The sequence below is a fragment of the Desmodus rotundus genome, chromosome 4 (genome assembly GCF_022682495.2).
Source record: "Desmodus rotundus isolate HL8 chromosome 4, HLdesRot8A.1, whole genome shotgun sequence".
NCBI classification, from domain to species: Eukaryota; Metazoa; Chordata; class Mammalia; order Chiroptera; family Phyllostomidae; genus Desmodus; species Desmodus rotundus.
The window spans coordinates 11,961,748-11,974,317 of NC_071390.1; the positions used below are offsets into that span (position 1 = coordinate 11,961,748).

The window sequence follows — 12,570 nt, forward strand, 5'->3', positions numbered from 1 at the left end:
TTTTGCTGGTGTCACTAGCTTGAAGGACAACGCAGGGTAACTGTGCTGCAGGCGGAAAACCTGCCTGGAAAGGAAGACAACTGTGGAAAGCAAAACTGAGAGAAGAAAAAGAGGGACTGGGCCCTTGGATCCCACCGTGCTTGGTCTCCCCACTCCCACAAGCAGTAAATGCCCTCTTCTGCTTAAGCTTGGATTTCTCTCACTTGCAACCAAAGACACCCTACATACACACACTGAAAGACTTGTACTCACTTTATCTGGGCTGATGTCCAGAGCGTCACAGACCGTGATGGCAAAGTGCTTGGCCCTTTCAAAGCTCCCTTTCCCGATGCTGTGAGAGCCATCTATCAGAAACAGGACGTCCACCGCAGCCGAGCACCACGTAACTAGGGGAGAGGGGACAGATGTGTGACAATCAGCTTCCTTGCTGTCTGGTCCCAAGAGGGTCTCACTCCCTAAGCAGAGAGGAGGCAGGAGCGGCCCTGTGGTAGCTCAGCTGCTGCTCCTCTGAGGTCCGTGAAGGAAGTCACGCTGCGCAGGGTCCAGGTCGGAGTCCCTTCTGTGAAAGTCTGTATTAATGGGAGGAGTCTAATTCAATACCGCCAACTGAGCCGTGTGACAGGAGGGGCGGCTGGGCCAGGGAGTGATATGAAGAGCCCTGGTCCCTGCCCTTGGGGGCCACAGTCTAGTCTGGGACACAGCCAGGCACCCTGGTACGAGAAGTTGCATCACCCAGGAGTTCAAGTAATAACACCCGGCCCTGCCTGCATCTTTCCCGGGTGCCAGGTGCCACTCTAAATGCTTTATAAGCACCAAAGAGCTTCATTCTCAGTGCACCCTTAGATGACTACTGTTTAAAATGTTTGAACAGTTTTATTCCATCATCATCTCAGTCCATTTTGGAACATTTTCCATCACCTCATAAAGTCACCCTATATCGTTTAGCTGTCAGCCCCCTAGCCCCACATCCCCACCCCTAAGTAGATTTAGGAGGGTTATTCCCACTGGAGAGATAAGGAAAGCAGGGCGCAGGGCAATTCAGTAACATTCCTAAGGACTGAGTCCTGGGAAGTGGTGGAGCCAGGACCCACGTCCAGGCTGTGTGGCTCCAGAGTTCAAAGCTCAAATCATCACGAAGATGCAAGACAGAGGAAGGCAGAGAAGCACCAGTGACATGGCGCCACCCAGAAGGCAGCAAACGAGGGCAGTTTCACCAGAGAGGGAAGGACGGGATGTGCAGGGGCCCTGGGAATGGGCTGCTGCGGCTGGAGCATGGGGAGGGGAGGCCGAGCGGGGTGGAAGGGGAAGGAATACAGCCGCAGACGAGGCTGGTTGGGTAGACAGTGGTCACCAACAGAAGACCTCAAAACATAGGCCACGAAATCTGGCAACAAGTGAAATCAGTCAGTCAGGGAAAGACAGAGACCCTGTGATTTCACTTATGTGTGGAATCTAGAACAAAATAAATGAACAAACAAAACAGAAGCAGACCCACAGACAGAGAACACTCTGGCAGTTAGGAGGGATGGGGGGAGGGATGGGGGACTGGGTAAAAGACGTGAAAGAACTGAAAAGCACAGATCAGTAGTTACAGAATAGTCCTGGGATGTAATAAAGTACAGCACAGAGTATAGTCAATGATACTGTAATAACTATGTATGGCACCAGGTGCATACTCGAAATATCAGGGGATCACTTCGTAAAGTATATGATTGATTGTCTAACCACTATGCCCTACACCTGAAACCAAAACAAAATAATATTTAGAGTAAACTGTAATTGGAAAATAAAAAATAAATTTTAAAAAAGTTTTAAGAAATTTGGCCTCAGGGATTTACCACGGGTATTCACCCAGGAACAGAACGTGGTCAGGCCCATTTTGAGAGACCGGCTCTGGCCACAGCGTACAAGGAAGATGGGAGTGGGGTGGAAACTGTCTGGAGTAACGTGGTTTCCCGCAGGTCTGCCACAAAGAGGCTGGAGTGGGCGTTTAGAGGGTTGGCTAAAGCAAGCACTTACGTTTGCTGGCGGCTGAAATCTTCCCAGCGGTCTCCCTGCTGACTTGGACTTCCTGAAGGGGGAGGGAGGGGGGTGCTAGGAGAGAAGACACCAGAAGCAGTCATTACAAGACAGAGAGGGAGGAGTCTCAGTCTCTACAATAGGTGACCGGAGTAAACAGGTAATAAGAAGGGAGACAGGAATGTGGAGGACTCTAATGACACTGCATCTCAAAAATTACTGGATGGATAGCATAAAGGAACCCTCATAGGAACTCTCATGAGTTCCTGGTAGGAACTCTCATATCAGGTACCTTTGTGTTTGAAGGAAAAAATTAAAAATTATACACAGAGGTGGGATGAGGAGCCAAATGAGTTTTACCCTTGGTAGGCTCTAACAACTGGGTTCTCCACTGAATGCCAGGGAAATGAACCTTGGATGTGAACAGATAACCCAGTAGAAAGAGAACTCACAGAAAAGCACAATGATGAAATGTTGTAACTCCAACAATAAGATACCATTTGAAATGTGAAATTTCTAAATTTAAATGTAATTGGGAAAGCTTAATTCAGGAAAAATTTCCAGTGGTGGCACTGTAAGTAGGTACAACCCTTTTGGAAAGTATTTTTCCCTTTTTTTAAAAAAATGTATTTTATTGATTATGCTATTACAGTTATTCCATTTCTTCCCTTTATTCCCCTTCGCCCTGCCCAACCCCTCCCATCCCCATTCCCTCCCTTTAGTTCATGTCCATGTTTCGAACATATAAGTTCTTTGGCTTCTCCATTTCCTATACTATTCTTAACCTCCCCCTGTCTGTTTTCTACCTACCATTTATGCTACTTATTCTCTGTACCTTTTCCCTCTCGCTCCCCCCCACTGATAATCCTCCATGTGATCTCCATTTCTGTGATTCTGTTCCTATTCTAGTTGTTTGCTTATTTGTTCTTTTTTTTGGGGGGGGGGTAGGTTCAGTTGTTGATAGCTGTGTGTTTGTTGTCATTTTACTGTTCATATTTTTTATCTTCTTTTTCTTAGATAAGTCCCTTTAACATTTCATATAATAAGGGCTTAGTGAGGATGAACTCCTTTAACTTGACCTTATTTAGGAAGCACTTTACCTGCCCTTCCACTCTAAATGATAGCTTTGCTGGATAGAGTAATCTGGGATGTAGGTCCTTGCCTTTCATGACTTCCAATACTTCTTTCCATCCCCTTCTTGCCTGCAAGGTTTCTTTTGAGAAATCAGCTGAAAGTCTCATGGGAACTCCTTTGTAGATAACTCTCTCCTTTTCTCTTGCTGCTTTTAAGATTTTCTCCTCTTTCATCTTGGGTAATGTAATTATGATGTGTCTTGGTGTGTTCCTCCTTGGGTCCAACTTCTTTGGGCCTCTCTGAGCTTCCTGGATTTCCTGGAAGTCTATTTCCTTTGCCAGATTGGGGAAGTTCTCCTCCATTATTTATTTGTTCAAATAAGTTTTCAATTTCTTGCTCTTCCTCTTTTCTTTCTGGCACCCCTATAATTCGGATGTTGGAATGTTTAAGGATGTCCTGGAGGTTCCTAAGTCTCTCCTCATTTTTTTGAATTCTTGATTTTCATTCTGTTCTGGTTGAATGTTTCTTTCTTCCTTCTGCTCCAAACCCTTAATTTGAGTCCTGGTTTCCTTCCCATCACTGTTGGTTCCCTGTAGATTTTTCTTTATTGCACATAATGCAACCTTCATTGCTGCCTGGGTCTTTTTTTATGCAGTTGAAGTACCCAGTGAGTTCCTGGAGCATCCTGATTACCAGTGTTTTGAACTGTGCATCTGATAGGTTGGCTATCTCTTTATTGCTTAGTGTATTTTTTCTGGAGCTTTGATCTGTTCTTTCATTTGGGCTTTTTTTTTTTTTTTTTTTTTTTTTGTCTCTGAGAACCTGTTAGGTAGTAGGGGGCGGAGACTTAGGCGTTCACCAGGGCGGGGTAACCACTCGCTGCGCCGTGACGCTATACATGGGGGACGGTCCGAGAGGGAACAGTGGGGGTTGCTCTGCTCTCGGCCGGATTTCAAGCACTTCCGTCACTACCCACAAGCAAATCAGGCCTTTCTGGTGCTGATTCCCAAGTGCGTGGGCTTGTGTATGTTCTAGGACCCTGTGGGTCTCTCCAACGACCTCTCTCTCCTGTGAGGCTGGGAGTTTCTCCCGCTGCCGCCTCAACCCCCACGGGTGTTTTCAATCAGAGGTTGAGGCTTTATTTCCCTGCTGGAGCCCTGGGTGTGCAGTCCGTCTCGCTCCCCAGTGGTTCCTCCAGGTTTACCTGCACGCGAATGTGGGACCACCTGGTCTGCAATCCACCGCCTTGCTCGCTCCGCCAGCCGCTGCCTCTCCGCGAGTCCTCTCTGCCCAGCTGCCCGTCTCCGCCCCTCCTACCGGTCTGGGTGAGTGTTTCTTCTTTAACTACTTGGTTGTTAGACTTCCATACAGTTCGATTTTCTGTCAGTACTGGTTGTTTTTTGTTTTTAAATTTGTTGTTGTCCTTCTTTGGGTTGTGCGAAGAGGCACAGTGTGTCTACCTACGCCTCCATCTTGGCCGGAAGTCCCCTTTTGGAAAGTAATTTGGCCACATACATTAAGCACCATAAAAATGCTTTCACCCTTCGACCGTGTGGTGTCACACCTGGGAACTGATCTGAAGGAACAACGATTTGGAGAAGGAAAAGTGTGCATCGAGACACTGCCTTCCACATTATTTGTGACAGAGGAATTCTGGAGGTCTATGAGACAGGTCTATGAGTGAATTCCAGCACATTCGTTCAATTCCATTTACATGAACAAGGGCTAGGAAGGGTTGGGGGAGGAAGTTCGTGGATGGTTTTTATTCTTTTATATGATACCGGGCAAAATGGTGTATGAGAGCAATCAGTAACAATGTAACAAAATCAAGGTGGAGAGCCAGGAGGGCAACGCCACATGGTCCGTGTCTGGTGACAGAGTGTTCTGTGCACAGGCGAGGTCTGGTGGGTTAGCACAGCGGAAACCAAGCTAGTGTGTGCAGGGCCCAGGAGCAGACTGGGCCACCAGCATGGGCTGCTGCTGGGGACGGAGGTGAAGGAGCGGGAGCCAAGGACCGGGGTGGGGGGGTGCGATTGTACAATGCAAGGAAGTTGAGCTCACGGGGGTTCGCAACTGCCAAAAACGTGATCAGGAGGCAGACAATGAAAGATGGTGTCAGGTTCTGGGGTGATGCCCCTTGTTTGTGGCACCTCCTGGGCTCTTCTCCTTTTCCTGCACCCCAGGGTAAACTAAATTGGTTTCTAGTCCTCCCCCTACTGCTTCCCCACCGTAATCTTTGAGCTGTTTCTCCTGACCTGATATGCCCTCCCTCAATCTCTGCTCACAGCGAAGACAGTTCTAGGCCAATATACTGACCTAGCAATTAGCTCCACAGTCCAAAGCTGTCAGGCAAGTATCTTCCATGAAGTCTAAGACAGCGTGTAATTGTCCCTGCTGTTCTGCCACCAGAGGCAGAAATAAGACAAACTATAAATACACACAGTAGACTGACTTAAAGTAACAAAAATCATGCACTTCCATAATAAATGGCAGATGTTGGCACAGAGGCAGGATAACACTTCCCACCCCCTACACCCCCCCAAAAAACCACAAAAATCACTCAATAATTCAGCAAGTTGTCATTCCAGCAAAGAGGCTTTCTGCTTCATTGCATTCAGGTGTCAAAATCTTGCCAACTTGTGGAGCCCCGCTACATCCCATCCCAAAGGGGGTGATGTTGCCATGGCCCTTCTCCCCCAGAAGCTCCCGGGGGCAGGGACATCTCCACCTGTCCTCCAGAGCCTCGCCCAGCTCTTTGCACACAGCAGGCAGGCACTAAGGTTTCCTGAACAAGCCTATGAATTATTGGCAAAGGGCCCAGGAACTGAGGAATCCCTAAGGCCCTACAAGAAAACACTGCTCCTTTTTAAACCTCTTACCAGCAAATCCTCCAGCTGGAGACAAGCCAGCTGTCTCCCCAGATGGAAGCAACAGAACTGTCGTGACCGGAGACCACTTACTAAAGATGTCACTCAGCTAACGTGCCTCTGGGCCGTGTGCTCAGCTGCTGCAGCAGGTGTCAGGCTTCCGGTGAGCACTCCTGGTGCCTGGATGACGCTTCCACTGCTCCCCTCTGAAATGACCTCAGGACTCTGTAGAGGAGGCTCCTGGCAGAGGGAGCCAGTGAATGGATGATTGCTGTTTTAGCCTCTGAGGACCACCTGCCTGGGCTCCAGAACTTGGATCTCCTGAGGGATTAGGGGGTGCTAAGGAGAATCACTACTCTACTGAAACCCTTTCACTGCAGCCAAGGTTCAGAGAGAGAATTCCTGCACCTTCTTATCTCTCCCACAGGAACCAGCCTAGGAATCAGGAGACTTGGGTTTTCACGTCAGCTCTGTTATCAATAGCTGTGTGACCTGGGCAAGTCACACAGCCTCTCTGGGCCTTCCCTGCCTCATCTGTACGACTCAGGATAGTCAGCCCAAGGGCTCTGTGCCATGGTCAGGGCCCCAAAGGAGAAGTTCTGAGATGAGCTGGAGCAGGACTTCACTGTGCCTGGGCCTCCGGGCACCACGTTCAGGCCCTGTAGCCAAACACATCTCATCTGTCCCCAGTGTCCTGGCCATGAAGTCACTGTGTTACACTGGCATCTGCATGGTTTAAAGGGAGGACAGGTGAGCAGAGCAACCATCCCTCTCCATCCAGCCTCTCACAGGCAGATGGTGCAGCAGCCAACTCAGCAGAGACAGTACACCACCTACTCACTGAGACACAGACCAGGGAGGAAGTGCAGGAGAGCAGCTCAGAGACAGCAGGAAGCTCCCGAGCTAGACTCAAACAGCCGGCCACCCTGGCCATGAGAATCACAAACCACACCTATTCCTTCCTACTGTCTCTGGTTTCACAGAACCTAGAACTTGGGAGGGACGAAGTGGGAAGATCTACTTTGTGAGCACGGAGCATATGCCAGGCCCAGTGCTAGGCGCTGAGATTACACAGGAGCGAACAAAGAAAATGTAGAGTCTCTTTCTCATGGAGCTTATATCTGGTGGAGAAGATGGACACTAATTTTTAAAAATTCACAGAGAAATAAAGTGCTAGCTGTGTTAAGCACTCCATAGCTGAGGGTCCAAGGCTATAGGAGGTTTCAACAGGGACATCTGGCCTGATCTGGGGGTCCAGGAGAAAAAACACTGGGTGCTGAAGAATGCGTAGGAGTTTACCAGAGTGGCAGTGTTGGGATAAGGCAGCGATCCAGGGAGAGGGACCACCACAACTGGGAATTTCTAGGGCAGGAGGGAGAAAGGGGTAGGGACTGCAGCAGAGAGGGTGGGGAGGGGCCACCAGAAAGGATGAACAGTGGCTATGGGACCAGATCAAGCAGGGCCTCTAAGAGCAATGGGACATTCCTTAAAAGTTGCAGGCAGCGGGTGGGATTGGAGAGGGATCCAGACAGGATCGGATCTGCACTCTGAAATGGTTGCTGTGCAGAGAACGGACCAACGGAGACTCAGGGAGACCAGTCAGGAGGCTACTGTGGTGGTCCGGGCATGAGATGGTGGGGCTTAGACTCCGCAGGGGGCCGTGGAGAGACTCAGAGGCATGCAAGAGCATTTTAGATGTTAAGAGTGACAGGATGTGAGACAAATCAACCCCCTCACACCTTACCTCCCCGCCCCCCAGCAAAAATGCTTACCTCCAGCAAACAGGAAGATGCAGACGGCTTCCAGCAACAGCACAGAGGGCATGTTGGTAGGACTACAGGGCCAGGACAAGAAGAGAAGCAACAGCAAAGATCTCTGTGAGCTCCCCAAGTCACACACCCAAACAGGATGACAATACGCAGCCTCTCCCAAGGTGCCGATGTGACCCTAGGGGCCCCTCCTCACCACAATAACTGCCGTAGTCTGGAGGAAACCCACATTCCTAAAAGCCACAGGAGACTTTACTCCAGTGACGTTGATTTTAAAGGACAGTCTATAACGTCTTCCCAAGGCACCCGCCCCCCAAGCCCCTCCCCCCAGCTCCTTCACAGACCTGGGCAAGGGGCAAGCCCTACGTCTAGAGTAGAATTAAGACACGGGGTCCTGGCTTGAAGATTTGGTTTTAATACCTTTGTTTCATGAAACCTAGCAAAGTCACCAAGCCTGCACTTTCTAAATTATTTATAAACAGCAATGTGACTGAGGAGGAAACAAAATTTTTAAGGTTTTTTATTGCCTCAGAATGCGTATAATATGGGTAAAATTCATTTCCATGGAGCCTCCCCTTTATCAGTTTCTGAGAGAAATATCAATGTGAAAAGTGAGAGCGTTTAATAAGAAACTGACTGTAACTTTGATTCCATCAGGGCACACACCTGTCCTTCTGCCATTAGCTACCAGGCCTAGGACATGCATCCTATCTTTTCAATCACAAAGATCTGATGCACAATTCAGACAACCTTAGGTTCCAGCAAGTGCACAGGTAGTGTAAGAACTGAAAGGTTGTACAGAATGAAACTTAGACTTCTTCCGCAGTATCATTTAGCAGGGAAATATCTGAAATTATCTTGACAGTAGAGTCTAGAAATCCTACTTTTTGCCCTGTGGGATCCAATACATGTAAGATCTGCACTCTCTCTGCATTGAACTTGCCCGTTAAGAAAAGACTTGGACGAGCCAGGCAATGTCCCATGGAGGTCTCACTAGGGTTTCCTTCCATTGAACACGTAACACTGACACTCCTGTAAGAGAAATCCCGGAAGAGAAAAACCCCAGGCAGAGACATGGAAAGGGAAAGAGGGGTCTGGGGAACCCCACGTTCTAGAGACGAGGGCAGAGAGAGAAGGTCAGTCACTGCATGTGGCACCCAAGGGTGCAGTGGGAAACTCACTTCACCCTGATGTACCCCACTTGGAAAGTCCCTTCAACATCTTAAATAAGTGCCACTCTCCTGCACCTAAGATGATGGATAACAAGGCAGGAGCCCCAAGTCTTCATTTAGGTATCCTGGGCCTTCTGACCTACCTGCCCCGCCCCCGCACCCCCATCCCTCCACTCCACTGGACCTGCGCTCCCCCCTAAGGAACATTGGTTCTCTGAAATACATGCCGGAGTTTCCTGGTCATCTCTAGCAGCAGACCGAACTGCCTCTAAGTTAACCTGCACTAAAATGAGCTCTCCCACAAACTCCCACTTGCCCAACCTCCCAGCTGCAAGAACAAAACGACTCTGATTTCAGAGGACTTCCCAGCAGGCTGAGGGGTGTGGCTGCCTTGAAAAGTCAGTCACCCAGGAAATGTAGATCCTTCTGCAGAAAGGTTTAAAATGACCCCACTCATGTTCATAAAGCTGAGATGGCCTGTCCTGACTTGGAATTACTGGAAATGAGAAGTGACAGTCAGCACTAACCCCACCCCATTCCCCACCTGCAATCCCGCCCACAGGGAGCAGGAACTGGGGAATGAACGAGAGGTGGCAGCATGGTGTGAAAGAGGATACCTGGAGTGAATGAGCCACACTCAGCTCGGGAGAGGGAGGGTACTGCACGCTGGACCCTCCGTGCCACTTCTGGAGCCCAAGTCTGCTCCAGGCCCCAGCCACTGCTCAGAGCTTCATCTGCACTGAGATGGCACTCCTGTAAGTGACTCCATGACAGGCAGGGGCCACAACTGGCCCGTGGTGGCACAGAGCCTGCACCCTGAATCCAGAAGCACCCGCTTCTCATCTGATGCAGTGCGACCCGGACTTATGAAACCAGGGAGGAGGTTGTTCCAGATGCTGCTAAGGTGTCTTCTGGTTCTAAAAACCCTGTTGGCTCTCCCCTCCATCCTGGACCTATGGTGGTCAGACCTTACTCAACCGTATATTCAGCTCACTGGACTTCAGAACATTTCTGAAATACATGAAGTCAAACATCCCAACCAGCTGAGAGTCTTTGTGCTTCAGGTGACTAAGAGGCTCATTTTCACCTAATCTGCATGGAAATCAGAGATTCCATATCTCAAGGGTGGGGCAGCGGGGGAGAGAAAGGTGGACAGAGAGCATACTGGGTGCTCCCTGCTAGCTTCCAGCTGGGCGCATGTCAACATGCCTCAAGGCACTTCCCTTTCCCCCAAGGACAAATTTTCTTTCCTCTTACTCTACAAAACAGACGCAGGACAAGTCCCTACCTGCCACCTGGCAGCCAGGTGACAGCAGGCCTGGGGACAAGGAGCTGTGCAGGGCAAAGGTAAAAGGCTTCTCAATGCTATGTAGTCCTTGAGTCCAGGATGATTTTCTGGGTCACTGCTTCTGACCTTGGGCACGTGCAGGACTCTGAGGCTCAGGCCTGTTCATTTTTTATAAAACCAGGATTCTTGCAGCCTCCCCTGGCTGTCATGAGGACAAGGTGGAAGGAAGTCTGGAAGGTTCCTGCCACACAGTAAACATGACCCCCCTCCCTCTGCCACGAAACAAACCTAAGCCACGTCGTCTTGCTCTATTATATGTCCTTGCTTGTCCAGGTGAATGTTCCTAACTTTCCGCTCATTAAAATAAAACGTATGCTGGGTATCTGCAAATCAATGCAAAAGTCAAAGGCTTCCTCGTGAGTGTTTGGGTAGGATGGTGCTGGCTCTGGGACCTCGGCAGCCCCTGCCACCCCGTCCCCAACACAACCCTGTAGTGACCTCGCCCACACTGCATCAGAGGTGCCTGCTGGGTGAGCTAAGCACCGCATCGCCTGCCGCCCATCACAGGTGGGATACTGCCAGGTCAATCTCTGTGCTCACTACCTTCTTTTTTGTGCCCAAATAAAGGAGGTGGATGCTATTTCAATGCTGGTGAAGTATTAACAGTGCTCCTTCCTCACCGTTCCCACCCAATCATTTCAAACATTCAGTTTATTCTCTCTCCCCTCCTCACATAGCTAAACTTTCTTGAAATACTAATTTGACATTCTAAATACAACCCTCTATCTGAAACCTTTTTTATTTTTTTAAAAGATTTTCTTTATATACTTTTAGAGAAAGGGGAGGGGAGAGAGAAAGAGAGGGAGAAAAACATCAATCGGTTGCCTCTGCGTGCACCCGGACGGGGAATCAAGCCAGCAACCTTTCCACTTTGCAGGACAGTGCCCAACCAACTGAGCCACACCAGTCGGGCCTCTAAAAACTTTTTTAAAAGAATGGAATCCAACAGCTACTACCAACAAGAGGCCGGGTTCCAAATTTATGTGTGAGTCTTCTCTTTCCTAATCCTCACAGTCAGCCAGTGAGAGCATAATCCCCATTTTACAGATGAGAAAATTGAGGCATAGAACAGTTAAGAGTTTTGCCCCAGGTTATACAGCTAATTAAGAGGCTCGGGACTTCATTCTGGCCTCTGGGTGATCTGTTCAACCCACTACCTTCCTGAGTCTGGGAGATCAGGATGGAGAAACAGAAGTATAATTAAAGTCTGCCACCCCGAATCCCGCCCTTTGGCAGTTTTCCACCCAGCTAATAACCTGCCAGCAACCCCCATCCTGGAGCACAGGAGCAGATTTCCAGAGCTCTCTGCATTCTGTTACAAAGTAGTCAGGAGTAATCTGTAGCCCAGGGCTGGGCACAGACCATTCACTCCCAGGTACACCTTGTTAAGCCTTTTCCATTACAAAATGCTTCCATCATCACATTTCTTCTTTTCTGTTCCATTACTCAAGCTAATCCCACGCACCATTCCTGGCTCCTGCGAGGCTCACACATGGGTTTAGATGCCCCCCAACACTAATCTCTTCACCTGACTGTTCTCTGAAAATCCTGGTTCCACACAGCACCGGTGGCATTTGGGGACAGTGGAGAGTGGGATTTGCTGCAGGGCACCACCAAACACTGCACTCTGGGATTACACTTCCCAGGACAGAGGAAGAAACCAAGGCCAAAACAAGTCTGCCTTTGAAAAAGCAGGGCAGACCAGCGACAGCTAAAGGCAGTTTTGCAGGACAATGCCTGCCCTCTCCCCTATGATCGGAAATGAAGTGAGTGCAGGGTGAAAAAAGAAACCACTTCCACCTCCTTACAAAATGCAATTCCTACCCCAAATATTAGATTTGCACTTGGCAGCCTCCTCTCAATGGGCCGGGATGGAAACCTGAACCCTTTACTAGAACAGGCAGCACCTGAACAGGAAGACTAGAATCAGAGGTAGAAGTTTCATCATCTTTCCTGTCCACCTGGGCTCAAGCCCAGAGTCTAGAGAAGTGGACAGCATGTTTCTAGTTTGATGAGGCAGGGAAAGCATTTTAAAAGCAACTCAGGGGACAACCTGCTCCCCCTAAAAGAATCACAAATTTTCAGAACCCCGGAGTGAGACAACCAGAAGTCAGCACCAGGGACACTGTGCTGTTTGCCTTCCCTGATGGTTGGGGAGAGAGCTGTGCAGACAGGCGGAGCCTCCCATACTCACCCGACCTTCTAAGAGATAATTTTTAGCCAGAAGAGATTTTAATGTTAGTTTTGATGATCTTTGAAAATCCTTTAAGTTGTACAAGACCAAAGTTCACTGTCTTGGGACTCTGGGAAGCACACACACA

At 49.1% G+C, this 12,570-nt stretch overlaps 1 protein-coding gene across 3 annotated transcripts in view; it reads right to left on the reverse strand.

Moving 5' to 3' along the window:
- Window positions 1–12,570, reverse strand: part of VWA2 (von Willebrand factor A domain containing 2) — a 41,707-nt gene that overhangs the window by 25,772 nt on the left and 3,365 nt on the right. For all 3 annotated transcript variants that reach the window (XM_053923326.1, XM_053923327.1, XM_045191644.3), the window contains exons 2-4: window positions 7,733–7,794; window positions 2,020–2,094; window positions 253–386 (exon numbers count right to left, since the gene is read on the reverse strand). In XM_053923326.1, coding sequence (XP_053779301.1) covers window positions 253–386; window positions 2,020–2,094; window positions 7,733–7,784 — 261 coding nt within the window. In that variant the 5' untranslated portion in view covers window positions 7,785–7,794. The remainder of the gene's footprint in view (window positions 1–252; window positions 387–2,019; window positions 2,095–7,732; window positions 7,795–12,570) is intronic.